General features: G+C 44.5%; 1 protein-coding gene across 1 annotated transcript; it reads right to left on the bottom strand.

Moving 5' to 3' along the window:
• Window positions 1-29: 29 nt before the first annotated feature.
• Window positions 30-6,064, bottom strand: LOC128716276 (large proline-rich protein bag6). Its single transcript, XM_053811197.1, has 11 exons — window positions 6,002-6,064; window positions 5,590-5,931; window positions 4,591-5,520; window positions 4,002-4,515; window positions 3,402-3,551; window positions 2,165-2,693; window positions 1,900-2,069; window positions 1,636-1,814; window positions 1,044-1,553; window positions 604-966; window positions 30-527 (listed from the first exon to the last, which is right to left on the bottom strand). The coding sequence occupies exons 1-11, from the start codon at window positions 6,062-6,064 to the stop codon at window positions 48-50; spliced, it is 4,230 nt and encodes a 1,409-aa protein (XP_053667172.1). The 3' UTR covers window positions 30-47.
• Between the last annotated feature and the right edge of the window lie 9,327 nt (window positions 6,065-15,391).

The following is a 15,391-nucleotide window of genomic DNA, read 5'->3' as shown; positions in this document are numbered from 1 at the left end:
AAGATACATTCCCTATTTAATGTCCATTTCCCGTTCCAGCAGTGTTACTACTTTTCGAAGTACTTGGAACAGTTGGGGAACCGCATGGCATCGTAATCCGAATCCTTCGCCAACCGGTCGCGTATGCTGGCCTTCATCGCCTCACAGTACGACATTTGCAGGGCACCATCGTTGGCAATGTTGTTGGCCATCTCGTCCAGGGTGCGGAATCGGTTGTGCGTGGCGCTGCTACCGCTGGCAACGCTCGTACTTGCGCCTGCAGTTCCCCCGGACGTGGTGGCCGACGAAGCTGTCTGTCCTGTGGTTGATCGTCGAGTGGTGGCGGCATGGCCGCTGGTGCCGGTGGTAGTACCACTGTTTCCAATAACCGCGTTCGAAGGTGTAATTCCAGTACCGAGAAAGGCTCGTCGAACACCGTCCGATATCAGCGAATGGACATCGCTCGGTGGTTTCGTTTCTGATAGCAACTTTCGGCGCTTTGAGGACATGCCGGAAATGTACGCATCGGAGAAAGGGGTTTGTGGACTCTGTGAAGGAGCGTAAAACAAAGACATATCATGCCAATTTTTTCTCATACAATCGGATAGGGTTAGTCGCACTCACTTGTCGCCTTTGTCTGCCAAGATCGCGGGTAATGATCGGTAACCAGTTGGACGGGAAATGACGATGCCAGGATTCGGCGTCAAACTCGACTGTTGGTAGCTCTTCGTCATCACCAGCCGGGCGTGGTGGAACTGGTCGATTAGCCAAATCTAAAATGCTTCCCGACAGTGTGCTTACCGTCGCTTGCTGGGTTGCTGCTTTGCTAGTGACCGGTTCAGCTTCGGATTGTGATGAGGAACTCGCCATTTCCACCGGGCACTGGTCGACACTCATGGCTGGTGGCTCGATTGAGATCGATATTTCCGCAATATCCGACACGAGTTCCGGCGTAGACATGCTCTCCACGTCATCCACATCCATGGGCTAGAGAGGGACGATGCAAAATTACGAAAAAAGCTACAGTAACCTGCAGTAACCGGCGACATAATAACTTCACTTACACTAGCTTCTCGCTGACCGGTACCAGTACTGGAAGACATGCTGGATGAGCGACTTTCCGTACCGGTGTTGTCCGCCGTAGATGTACCAGCCGCTGGTGGGGCCGGTTGTCGGATGACTAGAAATTGTTGAGTGTCAAACATATCGTTCCGGGTCGCCGAAGTAAAGTTATAATTCACAATGGGCTCCATCAATCGCATGATTCGGTCCAGGTCTGGTACATTCTGTTGGCGCAGTGCGCTTTCCACCAAATTCAGCACAAACGATTGCGCACAGAATCGGCCAACTCCTTGAACCAATATCATTAACGAGCGACGCATAAACATCAGCAAAGAGCGCATCATCCGTACACCGAACTGTGATGAGCTGTCCTCACGTATCAGGTTGATGAACGTTGGGAAGAAGTTACGTATCAAATTGACCAAAGAAGCGCGCGTATCAAACTGCGGACGATCGTTCTCAGCCAGCGGAGCCAGGAGCGGCATTACGCGTTCAATGATACTATTGCCCACCTGTTTGCGAAAGTTATATCGAACGAACGGTAATATTGTTAGTCTTTATGGGCAATAATATTGGGTGGACAAAAAAGCGTACCTCACGCACGGTTTGTTCGTCGACAGTACGGTCGGCAAAAAGTGTTCGGTTGACATAGGTTCGCAGCGAGTCCCGCACACGATTCAGAGTGTTCGGGTGTGGCACTCCATTTTGTAGCTCGGTCAGAGTAAATTGAGTACCAAACATGCTAATGCGTGTCGAGGCAGCTGCTGCACGTCCTATCATGTAAGAAAGAACCATCATATTGTTAAGGAAAATAATTATTTAAAATTTTCTTAAAAGATTTTAAAATGCTTTTCGTACCATCATCCTGCATCGGAACGGTATCTGTGCCAGATTCGGTGCCAGGTGCCGGTGCATTAGGTGTGTTTGCCGTTTCACCGGAACCAGCACGGTTCGGTGTACCCTCACTCGATCGATCGCCATTTGATCCGCTATTGTCACGGATATGATGACTGTTGCAGGGCAAAAATCTAGTCAAACAGGAAAGAAAAAAAAAAAAGTTTGTATAATCTCTTCTTTGTCTCCAGCTCCTGTAGAGCGCTTTGTTTCAACCCATAGTTCTTACCGATCAAAGGTGTTCAATATGCTCGCCGCCATGGGGCGTAGATTGCGAATTTGTCCGGTTCCACCGAGATGTGACGGCGGAATGCTGTGCACGTGCGGACGGGAGGTAGAACGCGTCTGGGTGGACGTCGTTGGCAGCGTGACGGTAGCGAAACGTGGATGCCCATGAATGATGTTTTCACCGCCAGCTCCAGCTCTGCCATTGCCGTTGGCACTGGTGGCAGTGGTGGTGGTGGTTGCGGCGGCAGTGGCAGCATTCGTCGTGCTATTACCAGTTTGCGCTGTCGTACTGGTGGCGGTTACCCCGGTACGATTGCCAGCAGATGCAGGTGGCGTACTGCCGGTGTTGTTATCATTACCGCCGCCGGTATTAATCTGCACGTGGATGTCCGTGTGGATGGGTGCTGCATTTACGACTGCCTGCAGGAAACGTGCCATCTGGATTTGCGCGTTCTGGTTGGCGTTGTTCGGTGTGCCAGTACCCGACGTGTTATTTCCACCGGCTGCTCTATTGTTGTTGTTTGCGTTCACTATGAAGAAGTAGAAAAAAAAACAAAAAGACGATTATGTAAACATAGGAAAAAGAACAATACGATTTTAATTATGTTGCGTTACGGCCAACAAGTTATTCCGCCAGTGGACGAAGCATTATGGAGGGAAATTTTAATGTAAGTTGAATAACCACAGGACCTCAAAAGGACAGCAAGCAACACATATAATTAATAACCTTCAGTTAAAACTTCAAATCTGTACATTGCAGAATGTAATCACCTCGATGATAATGTAAGCCACATGAACCACAAAAAAAAACATTCTCTGTCTGTTCGTATAGAAGCAAGTGTCATTTCAATATTCTACCACCCTTGCAGTCGAAAAGATAATGAAATTATCTTTTCTAATCCATTAAAGATAATGAAATTAATACCACAAATCTGAGTAGAGAAGTAGAAATTCCCGTAAGCGCACACTTATTTCACAGCAATATTCATTAGCAATTGTCTCAAACGTGCCATTTTTGACGTCGACTCCACACGTAATTTACGACCTAAATATTTAATAAATAACAATGACTTTTGCGCACATATCTTGTTGTAAAGTGGATGGATAGAGTTAGTGAAGTGACATCATAACTTGTCTGTTGAATACAATGGCTAGGCAGATATGTTCAGAAACAAGGTTGTGCTTGAAGGAATTTCCGGCACCGTAGTTCTATTGTGAGGAGTATGGAGTAATCGAACGAAACGTACAGTTAGTAATGGTGACCAGACGAGGCGGGCGGGTTGCGCCAGCTGCCGATGGGGGCTGTAAACGGCCATCAGCCGAGGCTGGCCGTTGAGCCCTTGAACGCGTCGCGTCCCGTATCATGATAAACCGATTGTTGCGCCAACCTAGAAGGAACAAAAGCAATGCAATATGTGTTTCGTGTTGTGTGCGACGGTGTGAGTGTGTTGTTATGTTTTAGAAGAAATGTAGCTATGTTTCTGTAAGATCCTATCCCTGCCTAAATTGAATTATGTACCAAAACATCAGACGTGCAAGGGTTTGCTTTTGAATAACACTGTTAGTAGGGAGTATTGGGATTTTTAAAAGCAGTAGGGAACACAAAATGATCCATAAAATACGCTATTGAGCTTAAGCAAGCGTAATGAAAACACAGTGTAACACAGTTAGCACTAAAGCGCAATCCGACGATGAGGTATCCCATCGAGGATCCAAGGGGTCCCATTTGTGGTTGTTAAACATGTGCATACCAGCCAACACACAATGGAAATACTGGCAATGAAACCACAAAACAACGATCGATACGCCATCGATCGTGAGGAAAAGGGAACTCTAACCTGCCGCCGATGGTCGCATCTCGCCGAGAACATTTTGTACCCGCCGGACGCTGTTGAGGTCGTACAGGGGTATATACACGGAGGTGACTAAATTATTGTTACCTCGCCCACCACCAACACCAACACCAGCTGCCGTAGGTGGTCTGTTTTGAGACTGACCTAGGTTCGGCGGTCGTGACTGAGTCGTGGAGGCACCGGTTGTAGTGGTGCTTGCCGATGTTGCTGTTGCCTGATTAGTAGACGGCGGTTGGTTTGTCGTTCCTCCCGATGCTGGTGGAGCGGTCGGTGGACGCATCGTGCCGGTCCCAGTCCCAGTGCCGCCGCCGCCGCCGCCTCCTCCTGCAGCAGCACCAGCAGCAGCTGGAGCTCCAGTGAAAAAGGCCGGTTGGGCCGTGATGCCTAAATTGATCAGCTGCGCGTGGATATTATTGTTACCCACTTCCGGGTTGTTGTTGTTATTGTTATTGGTTACATTAATGTGGTTGCGCAGCATATTTGCCAGATTGATGTTGTGCTGAGAGAGAAATAAACAGACAAAATAGAACCAGTGTTAAGGCCTCTCGCAAAATGCATAAAAATGCATACATACCGGCATTGCGGTCAGTCCGGAACTGACATAAGCATTCTGCTCGACTAAAATCGGCCGACAGCACAGATGACGTGGGGTGGCCATTTGCAAATCCAGCATGAGGTCACTGATGGCGTGCTGCGCGTGTGAAATATAATGCATCGCTTCCGAAACTCGATCAAACACACGCTGCGCATTTTCGCGTCCAACAGTGTCCGATTCCTCGAAGGACGGATCGTCTTGCAGTATATCGCAGTATTGCTGGAGGAACGGTTCCATGCGCCGCTGCACCGAACGCATCTGCTGCACCACCTCACCGAGCGTTTGCGTGCTCGTTGTTTGAGTGTTCAACGGTCCGGACCGTACCTGGCGCCGACTTTCGGCACTCGTTTCCGACGAGCTGGACGATGCGCTAGGACTGCTGGAGCTTCCGCCGTTACTGCCGCTGCTACTCGTGCTGCTGCTGCTGCTACTGCTACTGCTGCTGCTGCTGCTGCTACTGCCGCTGTTGGTTGTCGATGACGCTCCCGAACCTTCGTGGGCTGGCGTAGCAGTAGCGCTTGTGTTCGGTGGCGTTAGGACGGCAAAGTCGGGCACCGTTCCAAAAACTTGCACCGACCCGTTCAGCCCATCTGGCTGCTGTACCGTCACATTGGACATACCGTTCTGGCGTAATGCCGCACTCACAGCGCCCTGAAAGGCGTTCACAAAGTTCTGCACCTGGTTGTGCGGAATGTCCACGTCACCGACTGCCGATATGCCCACCTCGAACACGGTCGATTCCATCGTCTGTTGCGAGAGGTAGTCCATCGCGCTATAATTGAGTCCGCGGGCCGGATTCTCCAGATAGCTCAGTATACTATCCGCACAGTCCAGCATGTGCCGGGCGACGGTGATGCGATTGTTGCACAGCGTTGAAGATGAACCGACCGACGGTATCTGAGTGACGTTCTGTCGAGGGAAGACAAAATGGTTAGGGTAGTTGGTTGGTAGGGTGGTTGGCACATATCATCTACTTACAGTCGCAGTCATGTTCAACGGAATTGACGTCATCGAACCGAAGTACATAGTGTTTAGCTCATCCAGGCTGGGAAAAATGTTCCGGGTAGCGTTGTCGCTACTGCGTGACCGTCTGGATGCACGTGCAGCTTCATCGCGGCCACCCGCTTCGGTACTGCTGAGACTGGTGCCGCGTGCCGATGGTGGGGCACGCTGCACCAGATGAACAACCTTTCCATTCAGATCGTAATCTTTCAGAGGGATATCGTCTGACAGTACCCGGCCACAGTAGATGAGCCGCTGCAAATCCACCGAAACGCTGATCTTTTCCGCAATCTGTTCCTTAAACTGACGCACGGAGATCTAGAAAGTAAACAGTGGAACGGATTAAGCGAGAGCACTTCGACAACATTTTGGCCACACAGCTGCTTACCTCCTCATCAACCGTAAAGTCGTGATTCTGTGAATCTAGAGTTTTCACTTTTAAATTTATCATATTTGTTAGTTGCTGAGAAACTGGTTTCTTCTAAAACTCCAGCTTTACTGTCTGCTGTCAAGTAAACACACGATTTCTCCTAATTTTCCCCTGCAAGAAGAAAGTGGAAATAAAATCTGATGAAATCTTTCTTGTGTTGAGACAACTTGTGGAAACTGTTACGATGGAGGAATACCAGAAGAATCGAGAAAGTTGCTTTTACTATGAAACATCCGTTCTCAGCTGGATGGCCACTTTACATCTGTGGCTCAAAAGAGGAGAAAATCAGATGACGCGCACTAGAAAGGCTCCAACACAATCCAAGCACACCGTGATTCGTTGGTCGTAAATACGTCAAATCGCTATGTTATGACTGTGCAATCTTGTTGGGACGAGATTAATTCATGGCGTGTGCGTTGCCTATTCCCCGTCGTATGACATTTGGTTTCCCGTGTATCATGTTATGCCGTTACAAATGCTATTGCAATTGTTTCGCGTCCGACTAAGCAGCCTAAATTTATCATCGTTCACATCATACAGCATACGTACCTTCGCACCTGGAGCCACGACACACGACCTGCTCCCGTTCCGACCGCTGTTCCTTTCCGTCAACCTTTTTCACGGGCAACTTCACGCGCACGAGCCGCACCAATTCCTGCTCGTCGCCTGTACTGAAGGACAGTTTCAATAAAAATATACCACAATTCGTACGAACGCTACAGTTTGTCGGCAGACTTAGGGCTACGTAGTGCCACAATTACTGAGACGCTCAAACCCGCAAGGGAACAGTATCGATCAGCTAGACAGACGACAGCAAAAACACATTCCACGGTGGGCGCTCCCTGCTGCGAATGTATCCGGCAACTTTGATGATGAATCGTATGTTGTGATGGGGAAAAGGAAGCTAATACGTATTCCACGCAAGCTTTTATTGAGAAATGACACGAAACCACATGGAGTCATGCACACGATAATCACGATTTTGCTAAATATTCACCGCTCGAGAATATTCCGATATTTTTACTACACTTTTTTCGCTTTTTCTCCGTTCACTTGACAAGTTCTTCTTGTTCTTGTTGCTTCGAATGTGACAGTGACAGTTGCAGGGATGAGCAACCGATTATTTCTGCATTCGCAACAGAACCTAGCTTGTCGGCTGTTGTAGAGTTCCGCCGAGAAATTTGAATTGCGGTGCAATTTGTGCAACGAATTGTAGGAATTACAGGGTTTCTAATTCAACTGCTCGGACATCCCGTTTCTTGATTCAAAGACAAAGGATCATCCGAATACCCTTTGCACTGCATCATCTTCGATCACAACGATTATTTGATGGAGCTACATCAGTTATATTTTCTTTCATTATAGAATACTACGCCCCTCGACCACATCTCTGGCACCTTCCTGTAGTTCGTTACGCGTATTGGAAGAATCGTCCCACGGGAACACTATCGATGACTCCAGCTAATGACATCGTGGATGACGACATCGCCGTAGTTGATTGGATTATGGAGTGAATATGTGAATAAAATGAGGCGATATAGGGTGAAGGCAAGAAAAGAAGGTGTAAAATAGAATAAAAACGTGGAGAGTGGACAACTTTAAGAATCAACATTAGAGCTTCGCATAAATATTGTATCAGATATTAAGAACTACTACACTACTACTACAGCAGAAGGTTCAATTTGAAGGAAATACATTGTACCTTACTCATACAATGCGCCTAACATATAAAAAAAAATACATGAGCACAAAAAACCAACAATGTGACCATTTACTTTCTCCTTTTATTCCGTGCCGCAAATTTACCCATTCCATATTTTCAGCTTCAGTTTGTTTTCTTTTTTTGTTTGTTTTTACTCTTAAAAGCTAGTTTTCTGTGAGTGCGTGTTCTGCTTTCTTGGTTTTCATTTTCTCCATCTTACTTAGAAGCTAAAGGTTCTGTTTTTTCTTTTTCATCTGTTCAACACCATCTTACAGACTACAACGTTTCAATCTGCATTTTGTTTTTGTTTTCTACTACCATTTCGTGTTTTTTTTTTGTTTGCATTTTCATCTGTTTGTAGTTTTTTTTTGGGTTGAGTTTTTAAATCATTTTGTTGTCTGTTTTCGTTTCTCCATTCCGTTCAGCTGCTCCAGTTTTCATCATCTACTATTCCGCTTACAGCAGTATGCGTGACTTCGCCTGTCCCCTTTTTGCCGTATCTATTTCACGCACACGCTGCTACTAACATCTTAACTTTTAGGTTTTCATGTGTGTCAACCCCTACTGCTTATCGCGAAAACTATTCAGCACCGGCTTCCGGTTTTCGGTGAGCTGGTTTTTATCTGTCTTTAGTTTTAGCTTCTTTATCGTGCCTGTCGTCTCGTCGTGCCGTTTACTAGTCACTAGTTGTTGTAAATCAGTTTTTGTTTTTTAAATTTTTATTTTCTTATTTGCTTTCCAATCTACAGCTCGTTTTCTAGCGCATATGCTTTTTCTTCCATTCCTAAGCCGACACAATGGTATGCCCTGGGTTTTGCCTAATCTGTGAGCGTTTATCGGTTCGTGTATGTTTTCTTTTCAACGGTTTCACCCATCTCAACCGGCGGTCTTCCGGCCGACGGGGCGAAAACAAAAACATGATCATTTTGCATTTGCATTTTGTTCACTTACTGCTACGTTCATTTAACATCCTTACACACTAAGCGATTCGAAAATAAAGACCAAAAATAAGTTTTCAGCTCCGTCCGTCCATCCGTTTCTTCCTCGCATCCGTCGTGCGCATGCAGGGCATGTGTGTAACTGTGTGTCGGTGCCACATTTAGCACTGCAGCGTGTGATACTGCAACGTTCTTCTTCTACCATACTGTCTCTAGCCCGGGGCCCGTAAGCTCGGCTATCTCGGCAAAAAGCACTCTCAGGTTGTAATGTAATGCAATTGTTTGTATGTGTACAAGAAAAAAAAAACCACGAAAGAAAATTGGCAAAGCGCACTAGATGGTTTTGGAAACAGAAAAAAAACAACAAGTTTTGACACACTCGTACACAGTATTCCTGCCTTGTTATGTCCCGTTTCTTTCTGTGGCTTGTTTCATCACACCGGAAACGGAGCATTCATTCCGCCATCTTGTTAATTATGTATAAAACAGAACCGAAGGTGGAAGCCCCGTTCGCATTTTAAATTTTTCATCTAATATGGTAATATATGAGCGCACCGGTGTTTGTGCGCGGGTGTGTGTGTGTGTCTCTGTATGTATGTGATATATCCCCCGGTGCGCTAGTATCCTCTGGCTTTGGGTTCGACACACCTGCCTTTCACGTCTGCTACAAGACAGCGCGCACACACATGCACGATCAAACGTCGAATGGATTGCGCACACGCGTTAGTTAACGGACAGCATGCAGCGATAAGGTAAAGGATGAGTAGCAGTGTGAGTGCATAAAATGTTCATGTTGATGAAGGAAATCGAGTTAGGAAGAGTGGGAAAATTCTGTCACTTTCTTCTCCCCTTTTGATGCACAATGTTCCGGGGGCTTTCTCTTTTTCTCGAGAGCCGCGTGCTTGTTCGTTCCTGCGCGTTTCTTCATCTTTGTGTAAGAAAAATTCCTGATTTCGTTTACTTTAACTGTGTGTGTTTTTTTCTCTCTTGCGTATCGTATCGTGTGTAGTTTAGCAGGAAGAATTACGATTGTTGAGGCTTGCTATCGCTTGTTTATGTTTTCTTTTTTTAATTTACGCCATTCCTCACCTCACGATCGCGTCGGTATTAGTGTTTGTTTTGTTACTTTCCACTTCATCTATTTGCCTTTGCAAAAAACGATACAAAAAAGAAAGGTGACCGACACTGGTGTCGTAGTTGCACAAACAAATAGTTTTATATAGCTTGATTTGCCACACGTCCCGAAATTTTGTTACTCTATCATGTACACATCATTTGCTTTAAATATTTTCTTTTCCACCAAGCTTTTCCTGGCCAAGCGGTTGGGGTACGGGGTGTAAGGAAGAAAAGGAACAAATAAACATCGCTAACATGTCTCTTCACGATCGCATATTTGTGGCGCGGTGGAGTTGAATGAAACTGCATCATGCACATCAGCACCTCATGAACTGCCAAACTGAAAACTCATGCACTTTCCATCCACAGTACGCAAAATCGCTGAAAGTTCGAACGATTGGGGGAAAGCATTTAAGCAAACTTCATTTTCTCGCTACTACATTGAGTTGTTTGTCTGTTTTTTTCACTTGTCTTGTTCACTGTGTTTTTAAATTCTAAACAATTTTTTACCCTAAATATGTCCTTAAAAACTAGCAAAAATTTCATTTCATTGTTTAACCCTATAAGCCCCACACAGCTCGTCTCCCGTGCCTGATGTAGACCCGCAGACATTTCCTTTCCAAAGAACGTGCGCTTACACACACGCACGCACACATACACGCATTTCCTGGGGAGCATTTACTAGGTAGTAATTTTCCGTTTTCCGATTTTTCCATCCATTTCCTCCCGCCATTGTTGCATCGCGCGGGTCCTTACGTCCAGTACGCGTAATGTATGTGTGCGTGTATGTGGTTAGCCGATTTCAGCCAATGTCGTATGTCGTAGACATTTCCATTTCACATCTACCTTAAACTTTACATGCTCTATAAATACGCCTAAGAGTTTCATTTTGTTTTTTTTTTGTTTTCCTTTCTTAAGCCTAGTAAAACTACTACACGGTTTGCATCGTTTCATTTCATTTCAGCTACTTAATCCTGTGGGTGTGTGGATGTGTTTGTGTGTGTGTGTGTGGGTGTTATGCACCACACTTTTCACTATCTCTTCTTCATCCATGACGAAATATGCCGCGCACGATCTCGAGTGGATTTGGTTTGGTTTCCTATTCTACGACACCGTTTCCATATTTCAGAATTTTGTCCTCATTTTCCGCTTTACTACCCTTCTCTTTCTCTCTCTTCCTTTTTTATTACATTATCTCTTGTTTGCTGTACGTGTTTTTTTTTTCCATTTTGGTATGGTTGTTAGGTTTGGTTGACAGTTTTTTTGTCTTTCTTTATATATTATCTCACGCATGGAGTCATTTATTCATTTCATTCGTTTTTTTCTTAATTATTTTTGCGCGAGTCCGTTTTTCCTATTTTGCTTTTCATCTCATATAAACTAAACGTCGTTTTACTGCTTTAATTTCCACTCTGTCTCGCTTTCTATGTTTGTTTGCTACGTTCGTACATTTTTTCTTTATTTTGTAAAACATTTGTCATTCGCATCTTTTCTCTAACCCTTGGCTTTCCATCAATTTTCTCAAGTTGAAGTGATTTTTCAATGAGTATTTTGTTTTTTCTTCATTTTAAACCTTTTTTTTAAACAATGACACAAACAATGTCACCACGATGATATAGATGATATTGAAAATTATAATATCGTTAAAAAAAATCGAAATATTTTGATTTGTAAATCAACTAACAAAGAAAAAAAACCAACAACAAAGGAAGATTTAAAACTCTTACGCTTACGGAACCCGTCAATCGCTAACACCATCCAACCACAAAATTGGATCAATAACAACAACTTTGCGCTACTCGCAGTACTTTCAATAGTTTCCGGACACTACACTGTCAATGATTCTAGTACAACACATTACCAAGAGATGCCAATAAAGGGGCACGAGGGGGGAGGGTGTGAGAAAAAAGGTACAACAAAGAAAGAAGTTTTGTCAGACCAGTGCATCCTGAATGGAGGTTTACCCTTCGTACTCATGTATATACTTTACATTAAACACTGTTCCTTACACTCACACACCTTTTTGTTCGATTTACCAGAGACGGTGGATTGGGTAGAACGGCATTCGCGAAAAAGGTTGTGAAGATGGATGTCCTTACACACCTCTCCATCTCTTTCCCGCACTCTTTCCTACATCGTTTTAGTAGTACAGAACCTAGTATTTTGTCTACTTGCCTAGCGAACTACTACCTTCCTCCTCGAAATGCTACACACACACACACGCTTAAAGACAATACTACACTACACGGTACTATGAACCACTCTCTCCTGTCGCTTTTGTCTAGCCCTGGCGCTTTGCACTACTGTTTTCTACTACGCCTTCCCTGTTCTCTTCTAGAGCGTGCTAATAAAAAGTCAAAAAACCACAAAAACCCACGAATGTGTACCGAGGGGGGGGGCGGTCTGTACCGCGCTCTCGACTAAATCGACTAAAGCGACTACTGCTGCTGCTGCTGCTGGTGTCGCGAAACATCTCCTATGGAGTGTGGGTGTCACTCTAGCTAAAACCCTGCCACATAAACACACCGCCTACCGCCCCAAATACGCTGTCCTATGTGTTTGTCTTGTGGTTGGAAAATTTGTAACCTGGCGTGCGTAATTCTGGTGATCCATTTCCCCTGCACTATGCAACCCGGAGGTGGGGGGGGGGCGAGAGCCAAGCATACCCTTGCCGCATACTTTCATTCAGTGATCATGCGCGCGCGTCCGCGTCTTCTCGTTCCTATTCCCCTTTTTTTCTTTAAATGGTAAAAGGTAAAAATGGTTCGAAAAAATCACCGTGCAAGAAACCGTGCCACTGCTATAATTCTCTTTTGTTTTGCTTTGTATTTGCCGCCCTGTTTGTTTTTTTTTTTGTATGTGTCTACTATGCTGTGACGCAAGAAATCTTCGTGTACGAATACGGCGGATGCCTCATTAGCAGTGTAGTCTAATGCGACTAAATCAGAGCTGTTTGATTATGATTTTTCAACCTGCTGTCTCATGGCGTGCTGCGTCTTCACCTTTCTTGACCGTTTTTTTTTTTTTTGTTCGGAAGATTTCTACTAATTTCAGTACTATTCTAACGAATGTCCAGTCCTCCAAACCCGTTCAAATGCCTGCGCGTGACGAACATTCGGGCAAACGTACGGCAATCTAAACGCAAACGCACTAAGTGAGGAACGCCTTCCTCGGCCTTGGTGAGATGTGTAAATCGTGGAAGAGAAAGTTTCTGCATTTTTTTTTCTTCTTTGTTTTCAGGAATGAGTGAGCTAATCTCCTCTAAATACACCAACACGCATACACCTACACACGTCCCGTCTACCTAATTACACCGTTTTACACTCAAAACAGCATTCTGGTTGATGCTACTGTAACTCCGCGACGATCATTCAGGATTTGTTTTAAGACGACTAAACACACACACACACACAGCTCATTTTGTTTAAATACTAACGCAACGCGTCCTTGCTTATCCTGTCAAACAACAACATGTGTGCAACACGGAACTCGAATCTCCTACCCAATCGTCTGCTTGTGTTGATTGTTTGTCTATTTAACTCGATCGTTTTCAGTATGCCGTGTTCATACTATGTCTACATGATCATGATCATCATTGCGATCAGTTCCGAGTCGTCACTATAGTATTGTATACATTTGAAGAGTGTTTTTTTTTGTGTGTTATGAGTGTTGTTTTTGACTTATCGTTAGGTAGTTGAACGAAATGGTTTTAAACCCCGGAAAATCTCTTTTTACACCCACGACACACTGTGAGCAACGTAACGGATCCTAGGTTTGTTTCGATATGCACCGAAATGACTGTACTAATGCATAAACAATCATTCACTGGAAAGCGTGTAGCGTAGGGCAAACGAAAATGAGGAGAGCACGCCTGCAGATATCAACGGGATGATCTTCCGCAGAGCGTTATAATGACATGCAGGAGGTGAAACACGTTTTATCGGACACACCCGTGATGGTTATATACTTTGTACAGCAGTATTACAATAGTATTCACAATAGTATACCGTTTCTTTTGGGATAGTACGCAATCGCAAAAATAGAGAAGAAGACAAACTCACAAACAAACAAAACAGGGCTTTTTTCCCCTTATAAGACCTCAAAAAGCTTATCCGAGCCTCGCCTGGGCAGCAAATGATCATTTAAAAAATACGGTGCGCGAGCGTACCCAGTGTTCCGAGGACGAAAAAAAAAACACTAAAGAAGCGGCTGACCATTTGCTGCGTGCAGCGGAGGAATCAGTCTTTCCGGTGTAATGTTGCGCTAATAATTGCGAATAACTAGATATATTTAGATAGTTATAAACTAACGAACATTTACAATGCAATGGGAGGGGCGAATGTGCTAGTAAAGCAAAAGGAAATTGATTAATTTCGTTAAATAAATTTCACTAGCGGTAATCATTTTCCACCCCCCTAGGAAAATCCGACATTTCGTTTGAAAGTAAGCTAAATAATTTGATAATAGCGAATGCGATTAGCAAGATTCTACTAAATTATCGTTGGTTGCGGCAAACGAGAAGAGGGCGAGACTATTACTCTGTATCACAGCATTGAAACATATTATCACATAGCTTACGTGCGCCGACGACGCTAACCGGTACCGATTTGCTAGGGCAACGGTGCATCGTGGCGCAGCCGGCAGGCAAAGTGTCAACTTGTGTTCTATAAATAAGCATAATATTCCATTCCTTTTCCTAGATCGTCGTTTTTTTTGCTAGATCGCTTTTTGGCCTTTCGTGCTGTGTTGTTTGCGCTATAATTTTACGTTCTGTTGCTTTTGCTTGTTTTGCTCCAGCCATACGATCGCGTACACTCTCCTACACTTGCAATTCGTTTCATTTATTCCTATACGTGATTATATAGTGCGTGTTTGTATGTGATTATAGGTTGTGATTACATCGTCGAAGCTGCGTACGAGAAACTGTTTTATCCCTTTTTAGCGCATAAACAGAAGGTTGCATTATGTTTTAGTACGTTCATTTCGGTGTCACACTAAACACTGGCAATTGGGTTGCAGGCGAGACAGTGTGGTGGGAAGAGTTGATACTTCAATGTAATTTTGCACGCACTTTGCGTTTGTTACGCAGTCGATGTATGTAGATGTCTTTATGCTCCAACGTAACAGCTCATTCTTCGCTACCATTAACGGTTCAACGGTTCGACAGTTCGATATTGGATATTGTGAGTGTGTGTGTGCGCGTATATTTTCCTTTTGGTTTTGTTAAGCGTGTTCTTGTTTGCTCTGCTTCAGTTCCTTAGCCTCTCGAATATGCAATTTCATTTGTTGTAAACTGTGCTTCTTCCTGCTACCTTCTCCATTAGTTTCAATGAAAATTCAACAACTGGAAAAAGGGACTTTCAAAAATATTTGTGTAGAAAAAGTATGTTACTTTGCGTTATGGTTTTGTTGTTTTAACCGTTTCAGCATTCTGCCACCCAGTTTTGTATTCTATTTTGTGCCGATGCTACACAATCGCGTTTGCGTTTAGTTATTCGTTTCTGGTTGCGCGAACAGCTGGTTTTGTCAATTTGTTCCGTGCGGTTGTGTGTGTGTTTTTTTTTTCTCTCAACGTATTACGAAATGTTTTTC

The sequence above is a fragment of the Anopheles marshallii genome, chromosome 3, assembly GCF_943734725.1.
Source record: "Anopheles marshallii chromosome 3, idAnoMarsDA_429_01, whole genome shotgun sequence".
Lineage (NCBI taxonomy): Eukaryota > Metazoa > Arthropoda > Insecta > Diptera > Culicidae > Anopheles > Anopheles marshallii.
The sequence above is the reverse complement of the archived record's forward strand: the minus strand, read 5'-3'. Positions and strand labels throughout refer to the sequence as shown.